At 31.8% G+C, this 15,959-nt stretch overlaps 1 protein-coding gene across 2 annotated transcripts in view; it reads left to right on the forward strand.

Annotated features, from left to right (window-relative positions):
- LOC117124820 (uncharacterized protein C5orf34 homolog) overlaps nucleotides 1–15,959 on the forward strand; it is a 54,375-nt gene that overhangs the window by 9,319 nt on the left and 29,097 nt on the right. For both annotated transcript variants that reach the window (XM_033271152.1, XM_033271151.1), the window contains exons 4-7: nucleotides 3,259–3,471; nucleotides 9,640–9,694; nucleotides 10,529–10,699; nucleotides 15,453–15,580. In XM_033271152.1, coding sequence (XP_033127043.1) covers nucleotides 3,259–3,471; nucleotides 9,640–9,694; nucleotides 10,529–10,699; nucleotides 15,453–15,580 — 567 coding nt within the window. The remainder of the gene's footprint in view (nucleotides 1–3,258; nucleotides 3,472–9,639; nucleotides 9,695–10,528; nucleotides 10,700–15,452; nucleotides 15,581–15,959) is intronic.

Genomic DNA, 15,959 nt, shown 5'->3' on the forward strand with positions numbered 1-15,959 from the left:
AAGAAGAAATCACTTCTTACTTTTTAAAGTTAATTTTCTCCAAAAATATATTTTCTTTATGCTCTATCAGATTATACCAATACTGTAACTAATTTTATGTTTTATTATACAGTTTTTACCAAGAGATTCATTTTGTGTAGACAAATAGGATATCTCTTGGAAAAATCGTTAGAATATAGTCTTTGTAAAGAACATGTTTTGATTTTAACTTATAAATTTAATATATATTTTTGCTGCTGCAGAACTATATATACCATCACTCCATTTAATTATCTCCTTGATCAATATACTTATTGATCTGGGATTACCTTGCAACTTTTTTTAAGACCTTATAAGGATTCCATCCATCATTCAATCTAAAAAGTTGACTTATTGTTAGAGTGGACAGGTGGAAGACAGGAAAATGTCAAATGGTCAGCCATTCTGATTTCTAATAAATAGCTTTATTTCATCTACTTTAAATATATAGTTGACAAATTGACTAATTAACTTTTGAAAAATTATAGGTAAGGCTAAAATCTGAAGACATACCGGTAAATTTTATATTGACCTTAACCTTCATGTATCTCTGAGTAGTTGTTTTGCAAATGGCAACTTCATTTCATTTTATTCAGTTATAAAAATCGCAGTCAAGGACTGACAATGATACTTATACAATAATACAGAACAGTATATAAAAGCATCAAAGGATTACATACTGCACAGACATTCAGAAAAAGAATAAAAACATAAGAAATTGTATTGAAAATTAGATCAGTAAAATAAGGTTACTTTTCACTCCCATGATATTTTCCAGATGCAAACACACATCAAAATTTACTATAGATATTGATTTTACACCAAAAAAGAACTAAATGCCTACTTCTCAAAAACCCCTGAACATTAAACATTTCAAGACTTACAATATAAAATTGGTAGATTTAATTGTATGTTGTGTAGCTCTTAAGATCCCATGTTACTGCACAAAGGTTTGTGTTTTTGAGAAAAGTATTCAGTTCGTATTAATTTAAATTTTCACTAATCTTGCACTGCAGTCATTTCAGATGATATCAATAGAAGTTATCATTTTCCAAATGTCTTGTTTGTTATTTTTTGAATTATTTCTAAGATAGATTGTTATTCTTTGGAAAAATCAACCTTTTACTCAGCATTGTTTGTTTTCAATAATAAATCTCGTAAAAAGTCATAACGTCAGTTGATAATCCGATGGACATTATGGCTTTTCTTCTCGTGGAAGTGTGCTACAATTGGTTATTTTCTCTGGATGGCTCCAGGCTGTTTGCTGACCAATCCATGGTCAGCTTTTCATTACCAAATCTGGTTCAGTTGTAAAATGATATTCAGAATTCTGAAATTTACAATTCAGTGTACCACTGAAGGCTCTGCTTTGTGTACTTCTAATTTAGTTAGTTGATTGCGATGATCAATGAAATTTCATATACAGTATTCTGTTTTTTGTGTTTTTTTTTTTTTAGCAAATTAGCAAAATATAATTGTATGGTGTTTGAAAATGCCAGTTTTCAAGCGTTCAATCCAGGCTCCAGAGAGAAACAAGGATTGTATGTTGACACTGAATAATTGTTAAAAGAAATATATTAGCTGTAATAAAATTTTCAAATATTTAATAACTGGGGAATAATAATAATAATAATCCTAATAATAATAATAATAATAATAATAATAATAATAATAATGATAATAATAGATGGATTTATATAGTGCAAAAACAGTTGAGTTCTTTCTTAAAGTACCAATGGACGAAGAGTCACAAACTTCAACAGGTAGTGTACATGTTTACTAGAAATCCCCTCCAGAGAAAAGCACCCAATATTTTGCACCTTTTTGACCTGCCAGGGAGCGAACATGGCAAAAATGTGAAGCATTTCGAGACATTTCTGACATAGGAGGTGCTATTTATTTATTTACTTGAACTTACACTTTCGTTACTGTAGCACTCATCTATTGACAAAGACGAACAACAAATATTATTAACTAAAGTTTGTAATAAAATTAAAACCAAAATCTAATAAATTTTTAATAAAAATTGGAACACTGTTGCCCAGGTTGGCTAAAGAGTTCATCCTACACATTTGTGATACATCTTCCACTTTGCTTCCCTGCAGGCACCACGGTACATTCATTCCTATTGAATTTTTGGAGACCATTTCAATCGAAATTAATTGCATCCTATTCATTTTGTGCTCCTGGTTGAAGAGAGAATTAAGGTGCCTTGCCAAAGGCCACAATCAACCCAGCATTGTACAGTAGACTGTGACCTCTTTAAGCATTAACTTTGAAGCCTGAGGGACACCATCTAGAGCATGCTCAAATCATACCTCTATGATTCTAGGGTCAAGATATCAATGAGGCCTAAAGCATAAAGAAATTTAAGCATAAAGCATAAAGAAATTTAAGCATAAAGCATAAAGAAATTTCCTGAAGCATAAAGAAATTTCCATCTATTTTGCTAAAACAAACATAAAAAATAGATGTCAGCATTAGATTAGAAAAAAAAAGGCATGAATGCAGAATAATTAGCACAGGACATGACATTTATTTAGCACACACAGCCATGGCATAGGATAGGAGACAGTTATTATATTTTATACCTATTTTTAATTCAATAATAGTCATCTAAATGCAATTATCATTTTCATTAATATATAATACTGTAGTGGTTGGGCAGTCGTGCATCTCAGTCTCACATCCTTAAGGTCAGTGTCAATAATGTCATTATAGTGCTTATGTCTTTTAATACTATATCTGCAGAGAGAGAATGAAACAAGAGCAAATAAGAAAGAGAATATATAAATAAGGAAAGAAATTTATAGTAATAATTAAAAATGATAATTATTATTGTTTATTATTTATATTTTTATTATTTAATATTAATTTTATTTTAATTATTATCATTTGTCATCATCATTGTTATCATTAATATCATTACTATTGGATTGTCATGGTATAATGTTACACCATATTTCCACTAAAAGCACTGACACAATTTTATTGCAAGCGCGTTTAAGTAGGTTTATATGTTATTTGATGAAGTTAATAGCAAAAGATGGTTTTATGTTTTGCGTTTATCTTTCCATGGACTGGATAGTCCATTGCTAGAAGGTTTGGTGTATAATAATTAGTCTAAAGTGCTACATATGCAGTGTACTTTATTTTAATGAATAGTAGTAATTGTTATTTATTAATTTAAGTGTCCATATAGAATGAAAGTACAAGTGTTTGAATGTTAATTGATTGCAGATTCTTCTTGAAACCTGTGAAGTCGGCTGAAATTTATCCTGGGGATGGATCAGTCATCACATTGCAGGACTCCAGAGGGCAGTATTTCACACATACAGTGGTCAACAAGGATGGTTTAACTACTGACAAGATGTTCAAGGTCAACAATCAAACACTGCTGAGTAGCAATTCACCTCAGGCTGCCCTAATTAGGATGGTCAACAAAGCTTTCAGGTTATTAATATTTTCTATTTTCTGTTACATTTTTATGAGTGTGTCAAGAAAAGAGTACAGTATCGCTGTTTTGCTCTATATTTTCAGACAGTATAAAGATAGACTCCTGATAGAAACTTGAGTATACTGCAGAAACTAGGTCAAAATTACTCTAGCAAGGTGCTGTCACCTTTTGGTCATCTGTCAACACACTGTATTTGGCATGCGTGTCAAATCAAATGAACTGAAATGAATATTAACACATGCGATTTTACACAAAAATGCACATTCCATTTTACCAGAAATTTCACTACCACAGCATAGAGTATATTAGGCTATTGTCAGCCACAAATTTATTTATGCTTAATGTGTAGCACTTACCAAATACAATACAGTTTGGTGATTGTTGGCAGTTGGAGCTAATCATCAATAAAAACAAATCTGCCGCATAATATATTGTTACATTTGCGATCGTGGAACCACGTTTTCTGCTTATACAGTATGTACAGGATTTTCGGTTTGCCTTCTGATTTCAAAGTACAATAAGTCTTCCATACGTCCAGATAGTTTCTTGTGTGTAAAAACAAATCCAGTCTTACAATTGCATATGATTAAAAATACACTCTCAATCCTCATTATGGCATGTTCACATAGAAACTTTGAACTTTGACATGTACAGGTTTTTATATTTCAGCATCATTGAAAACAGTCAAACAATTGAACCCTTAGCATCCATTGGCTTAATTAGGATTTAATTTACAAATATCAATTGCAAAATTACAAAAATATATTTTAAACTTATTTATTTATTATGTTGAAAAATATTATACAAAAATTCATGCTGTACTGATTTTTGATCAGTTAATATCATTTAATAGTGGTTATATCATTCAAAAAACAAATCATTGTGTTGTTCATCTACTTTATAAAAACAATTGAGCATCAGTATGGAAGTTATCTACTCCTACTGAATCTCATTATTTAGAAGCTTAATAATTAATATAGTTATCACATACTGTAGTTTAAATCCTGGGACAGGGCCATAGCCACCAGTACGGTTTCAACCTGACCACTTTTTGACAGACCTAGCTACTCTTGTCTGTCCACAACAGGGGATGTATGAACCAGTATACCAGGGTATACCCCTACTCATCTAGAAAGATGTGCTGGACTGCACACAGCCCAAAGTGTGTACACTGGGTCTACGGTTTATATAATAGTCCTTATCCGAGAAGACTTGTTCCACCACCGAAACCATAGGCGAGCGTGCCGTTCGAACCATCGCTGGTATTATGGCTGTAGGTTGTGGCACCCCTGCACTAACCGCTCGGCCGTCTAACTCGCCATGTATTGATTAAAAGTGTACCGTAGCAATAGCAATATTATTTTTTGTTCATAGGTCTAACCTTAGATTTGTGTCAATGTCAAAAAAACATTTTGTTGTTACTAAAATAACAACAATGCTGTGTGAGTAACAATCTTTCTCGTGAATAAACCTGTCTGTTTTAAATTCAAGGTGTTTTTATTGTTGTGCTTCATCATAGCCCTGATGGAAGTTTAAAACATATTTTTTTAAAAAATATTTTAAAACTATGTATAAGATTATTACTACAGAACATCATTAAAACTAGTTTATTCAATGTAAAAATAGCAAAATTTTCCCGGGGGCCTTTGCCCCTGAATCCAGTACGGGGGCCCTCCTTGGCGCCTCCCCCCCCCCCCCCCAGTTGAGGAGAAAATAAAAATAAAATTTTGTTGGTGTATAAAAACAGTGTAGTAATGGGATGGTTAAATGCTTTAAATGTATATATAATTAGGAAGAAATATATATTGAAATAAATTCATCTGGTTTGTTTATTATATACAAATTTTCTTTTGTGAATAAACCAGTCATAAATTAGCCGAAACTTTTCATGGATTACAATCCAGTAATATTATCAAGTGACATTTTTGGATATTTCAAGGTAGCGGCTGCTGTAATAAAAAGAAAAGCAAAATTTTTCTGAAATTTCCTTTTTTTCATTGCAATAGGTGCAATAATTGGCCTAAAATAAAATTGTATTTTATTCGAAATCATCAATATTGGCGAGCTGCGTGTTGGCTATTAAACAAGACCTGTAAAAAAATTCCCGCCTTGTTAGAAACGTTCAAGATATTGTTTGGTTAGGAAATTATTATTAGTACCTATTACTAGTTTATCAATCTATTAGTATTTTTTTGTTTTTCCAGTGACAGAAAAAATGTGGTTACTCTTTAAATGTACGAGGATATTTCCATGTCCCACCGAAAAATGTTTTGACTGCCTATTTTTGGGTGATGACACACAGTTTGTGTAGCACATAGTTTAAATGACATAGTGGTCTTTTGTCAATATGAACTTGTTGTAGGTCCAGAATGCTTGTTTCTTCAAGCATGCTTCAAGTTCTATTTTCTTCCCTTCTCACAGACCTATTATTAAATCTAAACTTTTCATTTGTTTATTTAAACATTGTCAAATCAATTAAAATTTCTTGGTGCACTAAACTTTTGTTCATGTACAATCAGAGTGTTTCTAGGTAAAAGCTTTTTCATCTTAAGAATTGAATGATCAGTGGTGGTGCATAATAACATGATGTAAACACCTCACTACTATGTATCTTCATTAATTAGATCGGCTGAATATTTTTTATGCACGTGAAACATGCAGCTTGAGACAATTAAAAAGCAATGAATTTAATGAAAGGTGCCTTCTGGCAGAGCATGCAGAAATGCCTCACTTATAACACATCTTAACCCCAAAAAATGCAATCATGTTAGGAGTCATTGCATAGGTTCCAGATGGTAATTAAATTTCATACCTATTCATGCAAGAAAAGGAAGACATACTAGTTCCTGATAGTTGGTAATTAACTGATTTTAACTATGGAAATAATTCTGCATGAACGCCCAAAGAGAGACATCACTGTTTGGCGTGTAGGCCTATTGTGTGTGAAAACCATAAAGATAGCCATAGGCAGTGATAGTAATTGATTTTTACTACCAAGAATTTGATTCATATAATGGTACAGATTGGCCTGGCTAACATATCATAATACATAATGTACAGTACTTAATTGATAATAACATGCAGATACCGCAGTTGAGCCTGATGCTGAGATAAAGAACATTTGATGTGTGATAAGATTAGGGTGTTTTTAGGGAAGCTATACCATGCTTCTGAGGAGGTTTTAGATCTAGTTGATTGAATGGACTTCTGGAGAATTGGTGATTTTTATAATGAGCATTCAGAAGAATGACCATCCAAAGTAATGGCTATTCAAATTCTTGAAAAAATTTGTATTGACCATAAAAAATTGACCATTAAAATTGACAGTATTGACCATTATTGAGTATTAAAAAAAAATGTTTAATATACCTATACTATACATACATGACATTGTTTAATACTTTAACATTTCATTTAAAATTTAAAATATTAATAGGTCCATGTTTTTAGGTATGTTTTTCAGTTGCCTACTTGCAGACTAAACAAATTCTTGTCATTATGCTGCCACTGCCAGAGTTTTATTAAATAGAATACTATTAAATTTGTCTTATCAGAAGTGTTGCGACTTCAAAATACAGTACGCACGCATCATTGTTTGTTCATATAATTTCAACCTCAGAGAATAAGCGATGAATAAGTAATGTTTTAGTATAAACTTTATAAACATTTATATTTATAAATTGATAGTTTTGTTGTATTGATTGGCCGGTGCATGTCTTTTAATATTTTAAAGCTACCTATTATTTATCACCGTTTTCACGAAGTGACACAAACTTCAAAAATCATATTTTTTCAATTTTTTTTTCTTTGACATTTGGTTATGTACATCAAACTTTACCTTTTCATCTAATTTTTAAGAGTGGAACTACACTAATTAGCTAATTAAGCTAATTAGCCATTGCACACAAACCGAGAAAAATGGATTTTTCGTTTTCACGAACAGACACAAACTTTCATTGGGTTATTAAAAGACGCATGTGCGGCATTGCAATCGTTGTGATCGCTAGTAAAGGCCTAGCTTGGCTAGGGCTAGATGTAAAAATTAGATTTCCCTAGCTTACCTAGGCATATTGGTACCCTTCTTGCAATATAACTTGGGACTAGGTCTATACATGTGCATCAAATGTGGAATTATTCATAAAAAAATAATGATTAAAGCAGGATAAGCCAAAATTGTAGGTCTGTTTTCGTCCTTGACTACAACAATGGTTAACACATAGCTAAAATATATTTTGTGCAAGTTTGTGGCTTAACAACGGGTACGCGTACAGCGCATATTGTTTTCACGAAGAGATACAAACTTCACTCTACATGTAAACAACATATGCTGTGTTTATTCTGATCGTTTTCACGAACAGACAAAAACTTTTCACGCTAATTAACAGGTTGATTATAGTTAAGGAAAGAAAAATAAATTACACATTTGTATTGCTTAATGCTTTATCTTTAAAAATATGTAAAAAAAATATTCAAAATTCTGTTTATATCTTGATAGTGAAATTTATGGATTTGTGAAGTAGTCCACTTCAAACGCGTTTTTCTCAAAACATAGTTTTCGTCGAAATTGACGTTTGTGTACTCACTCGACAGTTTTTCTTGTGATAATCAATGTTAATAAATAACTAATATATACAGAGCTCCCTCAAATTAAAGACCACCTCACAAATATAAACCACTTTTCTGTGACCTTAAATTAACAAATAAGTGCCTTTTATCTGTATTCTTCTAACTACAGACCAAAGCTGCTAAAACCATGGAAACCTCAGTCCCAAAAGTGGCGGATACTGTTCCTGAAATTTTCTGTTTTTAGCTTTCAAAATCATAGATATGAAAGTCAATGGGGACTTTAACTACAGTAATTCATTATTAAGATGTTGTATTTATAATAGTATGTAATTAGTAATTACTGTGTAGTTTTTTATCTACCATAAAGGTAAATAGTGAAAATACAAAACTTGCTGTAATACCATAATAAATTAAAGTAGGGCTTTTTAATTCTGTTTTAGATTACTTTAATTAGCTGTTCATCATTATTTTTTTGTCAATTAGAGAAAACCTGCTAAAGAGTGATGTGAATATTAGTAATGCAAATTGAGCCTGACTTCAGTGAAAGTTATTTTCTCACATTTTTTTTTTGTAGCTTCACTCATGTGTTCATTTTTATTTATTTTGATCAGTAACGTTTATGATTTCCTGTTGTGGATGTTACTGTGACCTGCTTTCGAGAGCCACTGAAAAATAATTATTTTGGTGTTAATCTATAGATGTGACAGTATTACTATGTGTACAGGAAAATATGTATTGAATTTGTACAGTAGAATATTCAAATTTGTAGAATTTACAAGGTCTGATTGAAAAATAGCAGATGACTCAAGAGACCATGGGTGGTCATTAACAATGTATTCCAAGTATTAATTAAAACAATATATGAATGTAGGTTCTGTGTACTTTCATACTAGCAGATTCCGTATATTAAAAAATGATGAGATGTGATATCAGATGAGACAAGAAGTATTATTATAATAATAATTATTTTATTTTTGGACTAAAGTGGCCCCTGAATATCAGCTTTTTTTTGACGAAACTGTCTTTAATTAAAACTCATTGAAATAATAAATAAATAAATAAAATGAACATCCCAATGCATAGTACCCCCAGTACCCCTTTTAATGATATTTTTTAGCTTTTGTTTTTTTTTAACCCACCACCTGTCTGATGGTGATTTTGAATTTAATTTTTGGCATGTTAGCCCAACCGCCATTTTGGAAAAAAAAAAAATTAAAATTGAAAAGTGTCCTTATTTTGGTTGTAACTTTAACCACCATAATAGAATCTTTCGATAACTTAAATCTCTGTTTCACAGTTTAAATAAATTAAGCACTCAATCTAATTACTGAACTGTTTACAGTACTGTACATCGCATTATTTCACATCCATAAAATTGAATTTTGATTAAGGGCCTAAGGACATCATCTGTTTATTTTCTTTTATTCTCCCACTCACTTTCTATTCTCCCAATTTTGTTATCAATATATATATTTAGAAGAATTATATATATATACTTGCTTTGGCAGAACCATTCTTCTAAAAGGAAAAACAGTTTTTTTAAACAGGACAGGCTATAAACAGTTTTTAAGTTTCTTGATTTTCTTCTTTTTTTTTAGATTGTTGAGTGTTATGCCTTACAGTAAAAACAGTTCCACGGAGGTTTGTTGGAAGGTAAGAAGATTGATGTAGTTGAATAATTGACAATATAGTGTCCAATCAGCCAATGTGTACAAGTGTATTATAATAAGTGCTTTATTATTCAAGAAATGTTGCATACTTTTTAATATCTTTAAAGTAAAGCCAGGCACACATTGTGTGGATGCGATTTCGTAGAAAGCACAACTCAAGGAGGCGCGCACAATGGCTCGTTTACAATGACGATCCACTGAGACTGTCCCCAAAAATCAATAGATGGAACACAGATAGCAGAGATGGATTCATCATACGATGATTGTACGACCATTGTATGACACAGTGTTTTCCCGGCTATTTTCTATTTTTCATGTGGTAGATCATTCCAACGGTTTGATGAGTAATATGGGAAGGTTCTTTTTTTTTTGACAAATTTTCTATGGCCCTAGGCTTCTAACGGTGGTACAAATAAAGTATGAGTTTGGCTGCATATGAATTTTAAATCTACGGTATTAAGGATAAATTTTGATTATAAATATGGAGAAGCACATTCTTTTACACATTTGAAAGTCATGAGAATCAATTGTTCGTATTCCACATTGAGTCTTCTCTAGCCAAAGGAAATTAGCTTTGAAGTAAAAGCCATTGGTAATCATTTTATTGAAACTCGTTGGGTAATATGAACACATATTTGTTGTAAATTTACTTTAGATTGAAGGCCGTCTGAATATAGCTAATCATAACAATAATATTCAAATTAATGGTGGATTTTGCATTATGGTATAGAATGAGTAGGAATGTGTCAAATGTTGATTATGCCAATCTAATAAACTGAAATATGTTTAAAAAAAAAAAAATTCTTTCTTTGCTCAGATTTTGGAACCACCGGTGCAAATAGAAAAAAAACAACTGGCAGTCATTATAGAAGAGACCACTGTCCCTGGTCTAGGTTACTTTACCGCCTTTTTAGATGGTCGTATAAGGATAGTGTTTGCAGATCGCACAATATTGAACATGGAAGCAGATGACCACAAGGTCATGAGGGTAAGGATCTTTCTTTTTGACATGTGAAGCCCGGTCACACTGTTTCTGACAAAAATAATATCCAGCTTTGTAAAAGCACTACCTAAACCTTTTGCCAAGGGATACAAGCCACTGGCGATGTTGTTCTACACATGGTCATTGGATCCAAGATCATGCTAGCTCAAAGTGCAAACTTCTCCACTCCCTGGGGAGTATTCCTAGCCATGCTTGCAATTTATTGCCAATACAATACACATTCAATGCCACATCTTCCTACCTAGTACCCATTTTTACTTGTGGGTGGAGAGAGACAAATATTATAGGTACAGTAGTGTAGTGCCTTGCCTGCCTTGCCCAAGGACACAAGTGAAATACACAGCAAAATGCTGACCTCAATGTTGAGAGACCGAAACGTAAGCGCTGCGCTAACCACTCTCACATTCAATTTAATTAGCCTCTGCCTCCCCTCCATGGAGTGAAGCTCCATGGAGGCTATTGTTTTTGCCTATGTTCTTCTTCATATTGTCTTCGTCGTTGTTGTTATAGTCGCTGTCGCTGTTGGTCATTTGTTTGTTACCACAATAACTAAAGTTTGGTAAGTCCGATTGATTTCAAACTTGGCAGAATGCAAGATGGTGATAAAAAGATAGAACTATTGTTTTTGGTACGTGTGTAAATATGCTAATTACTCATTTGCATAACTAATATTTCACTAAATTCAGGTAATTAAGGCTAGTTACCATTTGTAAGTTCGATTGGTTTCAAACTTGGCAGAATGCAAGATGGCAATATAAAGACTTAGCCTTGTTTTTGGTATGTGTGTAAATATACTAATTGCTCATTTGCATAATTAATAATTCACTAATCAAGAAGTTTATGCTAAAAACCATCATGATTCTCAAAAAGGTAGTGAAATTGTAATATTTTTTTCATGATAAATTGTCCTCGTTGTAGTAAATTGTTTGTTACCACAGAAGCTAAAATTTGGTAAGTCTGATTGGTTTCAAACCAATCTACTTATAGATTCTCAGAGAATAATCACACTGTGGGGAGGCTATGCTTTTTACTGCGCAGCGTAAAAAGAGCATTTCTAGTTAAATATTTCAATGAGGGAATTTTTTTACAAGGTTGTAAGAACAATATAGTGTGATTTTTCTTGTCATAGTATGGTACTCTCACCAAATTCAATGGGGCTAAACTTAAACAGAATAATGAAAACTGCCAATAAAATTATAGGTAAAAATCTGGCAAATGTAATGTTACAAGATACTGTAGACACAATGAATCATGAACTCAGAAAGCTATAGAAGATACTGATTATCTGGAATGATCAAGACGTTATACATAAACTCGGGCAGAATTTGACAACTGAATTTAAATTAAAACACTCAAGGCATTCATTTATTCACAACCCTATTATGTAACTGATATCTCAACATATGAGCAATAATACAGTGATTTCATTTTTTTTTTTGTATTAGTTGGTTCTGGTTTAACAGTACTATAGAATTTTTAATTTGATTATTTTATATTTTATTTCCTGATTACTGTGTGTCCAAGAACAATACTGTATATATTATTTGCTTCTTGTTTTGCTAACAATATATCACAATAATATTGAAAATAACAGTGTTTAAATCAACACCATATCATTTAAATTGCAAAATGAATGTTATGTATTTTTACCAAATGGTGGTACAATCACAAGGATAATTTGTCATAGGAATTGTGTAGAATTTCTATATCAGGATTAGTGATATATTTTAATTGATTTAAATTCTAAAATTGCAGTGTCGATTTTCCTATGTTTATAAAGTAGTAGCCTTGTTGAATAGCGGTGGAATCTATTGTATTTAATACTGATGCTCTCAGCCTGTTACAGTTTACAATTTCAAATTAAGTATAGTATTAGGCACAAAAGGATAATAGTAAACATTACTTTTTTGGTCTCAGCATGACTCGTCTGTCTGCTTACATATGCAGGTGAGTTCATGGACTTTACTACATTGCAGCCATGGAATTTAAGAATAAACAGAGACTCAAAAGTAATTTTAACATCAACCTTTGTGTGGAAAATATATAGTTCTGCAGGCTGAATTCATCGGTTTTCATTACTAATAACACATTCGATAGCTAAACTAACATGACTACGATTTCAAGTAACGGAACACTATCCATTGAATATTGAATGTAAATCAATTATACAATATGATTAATTCTGGAGTAGAAATTCTATACAAATTCATGAAAGCTTAGTCTTGAGACAAGGCATAATTGAAATGTCAGTACATTTAATAATATGTTTTCAGAATGTAGAGGAAATAACAGAGGGTTTCTAAAGATGAACAGAAGGTTTCAAAAGATGATGCCTGTATCTCGGAAGTTGTTGAATAAGTTTATTCATACACTTGTTCTTTATTCAGCCCAAAAAATCCTTTGTCTATATTTCTCCTTAACGTTGTTAAAATTTCCCTTTTTTAGCGGCAGTTTTTTCACCTTAAGGTATTATTTCTTACCCTTTCCATTGTTATCGTTTCCCCCATGGTAGTATATAGTCGTATATATATATATATATATATATATATGGGTTATCCTGGTGTTCCCAATTTGATGTAATGCGAATTTGTGAATAAACAATCCAACAACTACTATGAAAGTGAAAACTATTAACTTAATATTGATTTACACAATATGAAATTAAATTTTGTATTAAAAACAATGAGAATTATAGGTTGCTCATCAAGTTTTACCTACTTCCTGGTTCACAGTCATAATAATAATAATAATAATAATAATAATACAAATGTAGTAATGTATCTAATAAAGTATATGAAACTTACGAACGACATGTTTTGACGTGTCCCACGTCAACATCAGGTAATAACGCTAAATGCTACTAATGGTTTAAATACTACCAGTCAGATTTGAGACGAAACAAGCAAATATTAAAGGTAAGTCATGTATATAGAAGTCAGAAAGACTATGGTTTAAAGTCATGTATATAGGAATTAGAATTAGAGAGTGATACTGTTTGAGTTGTTTGTTTGTTCAGTGATGGAATTCCCCAAGCAATGTAAAGTTCTTCTTTTATTTTAAGTTGATAAGTATTGTGGGCCAAGTCAAGAATAGTAAAACAGCCTGAATTAGATGTGTTTTGACATTTAACGGAGTTTTGAAGATGAAATATATGTGATGACTTGTCCCGAACTAAATGCTCCTTAATCCGTGTTTGTATTGTGTCTATTGGTCTCGCCAATATACACGGAGTTATACCCCGCGCAAGTAAATTTGTAGACAACACAGGCTCGGAGATTAGTTGGGACATAGTCTTTTACATTAAAAAAATTTGATAATTTATATGACTTGAAAGCAATCTGACATACATGTTAGAGCAATAATTTTTAACCATAACATTAATTTTTTGTTAACAATAGCTTGATAATGGTGTATGGGGTAACTTGAAATAAGAATGTTGTGTTTGCGTTTTAGGAGGATCCAAAGTGGTGGGCGATAGTTTTCTGTTCAGATAGTTATGTGTTGTTTTATTAATTAATGAAATCTGGCAACAATTTTTTTGAAAAGTGAGTACAAGTTTTCTTAAATTGTTATGAATGTAAACATCACAGTTATGTATGATGATGTATTTTTATTGCATGAGAAATTTTGTCTTTGTTGCACATTCATGTATGATTGTTAATGTTTCCAGTCATTAAGATAATAAGGATGAACGTGCATAGACGTGTTTGTCTAAAAATACACCGATAATGACAGTGTTAGTTGTATATATAGTTTATACAGACTAGCTTTAATTGAGCCACAAATCTTTGTTCACGCAGTGAACTTCTTTAGGTGACTCAGTGTTATCTGATGAAGGTCAAAGCATGGACGAAGTCTCGTCGTTCAATCAGGGTAATAATGTGAAGCATTTGAGGCTTGTGTACGGTATTAAAAGTAAAGTGCTATTTTGTAACACTTGATGTCAACGTAATAGATAAATAATGATGTCACAAAATTATTGATACATTGTAGCATGTTGTTTGTAGTAGGTAGATATTGGATATACCATACTCAATGTCATAATAAAGCTGACAGTAATTCCATAAGATGAATGATAAATCCAAATATATTTAAATTTAATTTAAAAGATACACACAAATAGTGACGTATTCTATGTAAATCTTAGATACTGTATAACGTGATATCTGGATAGTAAGGTTGAAAGTGAGCGCGACAGTGACTCAACATTTGTGAGTGAGACCTCTGTAGATTACGTTGAGCGTATTTCTCGCTTCTTTGTTTTATTGCTTGATATGTAATATGTGTTATTATTATTAAGCACCAAATTATTATGATGTCACAATAGTGATACATTGTAAGTAGATTATAAACTTGAAATCAAGGTCGATAGAACTTACTACCCTTATATTGCACACATAATTTTATATTAATGAGTTTATTATTGGAATAATCAAAGATTGTCGTAGTGGATAGATAATGAAAGTAATCAGTGACTCGGAATATATTGCAACATAAAGCAAGAATTCCATTAGTTTTGTTCTTGTGTAAAACATTAGAATAAGTTTCATTCTGAATTATGCAAACATACTCTGATGGAGCGCGACAATCATTGATAAAGTACTGTGCCTAAGGATACAAGCCAAATGGACAATATTTGATTCAAAACCCCAGACTCAAGGTTGGAGCTCAAACCTCAAGTACTACACCAGCCCCTCTCACATTATACGGTAATTTCATTAGTCTTTTTTTTCCACAGTATTTGTCAGATGCGCATTTGCCGTATGAAGGAAGAGTCCGTGCACCTAATAAAACATGTGAAATTATTCTACCAAGTGGACGCAAAAGGAACATTTCCACACAGAACCCAACTCAGGAATTTTCATGGTATGATATTCCAAACAATACATTATGTGTAATTATGATCGTTTTGACTCCTAATGTTTAATTTCACAGACTCTGTTGTCAACGCCATTGACATGTAAATAATGATCAAAATATGCTTATCTTTATCGTCCTAGTAATCGACATCATCAAACCAACACCGTCGCATCATTATCGTTTAAAACATGAACATCATCATTACCGTCATTACTTCATATCTTGTCAACATCATAAACTTCATCAATTCTCATTTTAAATTCAAATCTAATGAGAAAGGATATGAATTCATAAATATTTTTTCTTTAATGTTTTTACAATATTTTTTTACTTGTATGTGATCTTATATTGTCAATGTCACCAGTTATTAGTGGTATTGGTTAAT

Source organism: Anneissia japonica, unplaced genomic scaffold (genome assembly GCF_011630105.1).
Source record: "Anneissia japonica isolate Jap-2015-1 unplaced genomic scaffold, ASM1163010v1 scaffold652_len952628_cov199, whole genome shotgun sequence".
In the NCBI taxonomy this organism is placed as follows: domain Eukaryota; kingdom Metazoa; phylum Echinodermata; class Crinoidea; order Comatulida; family Comatulidae; genus Anneissia; species Anneissia japonica.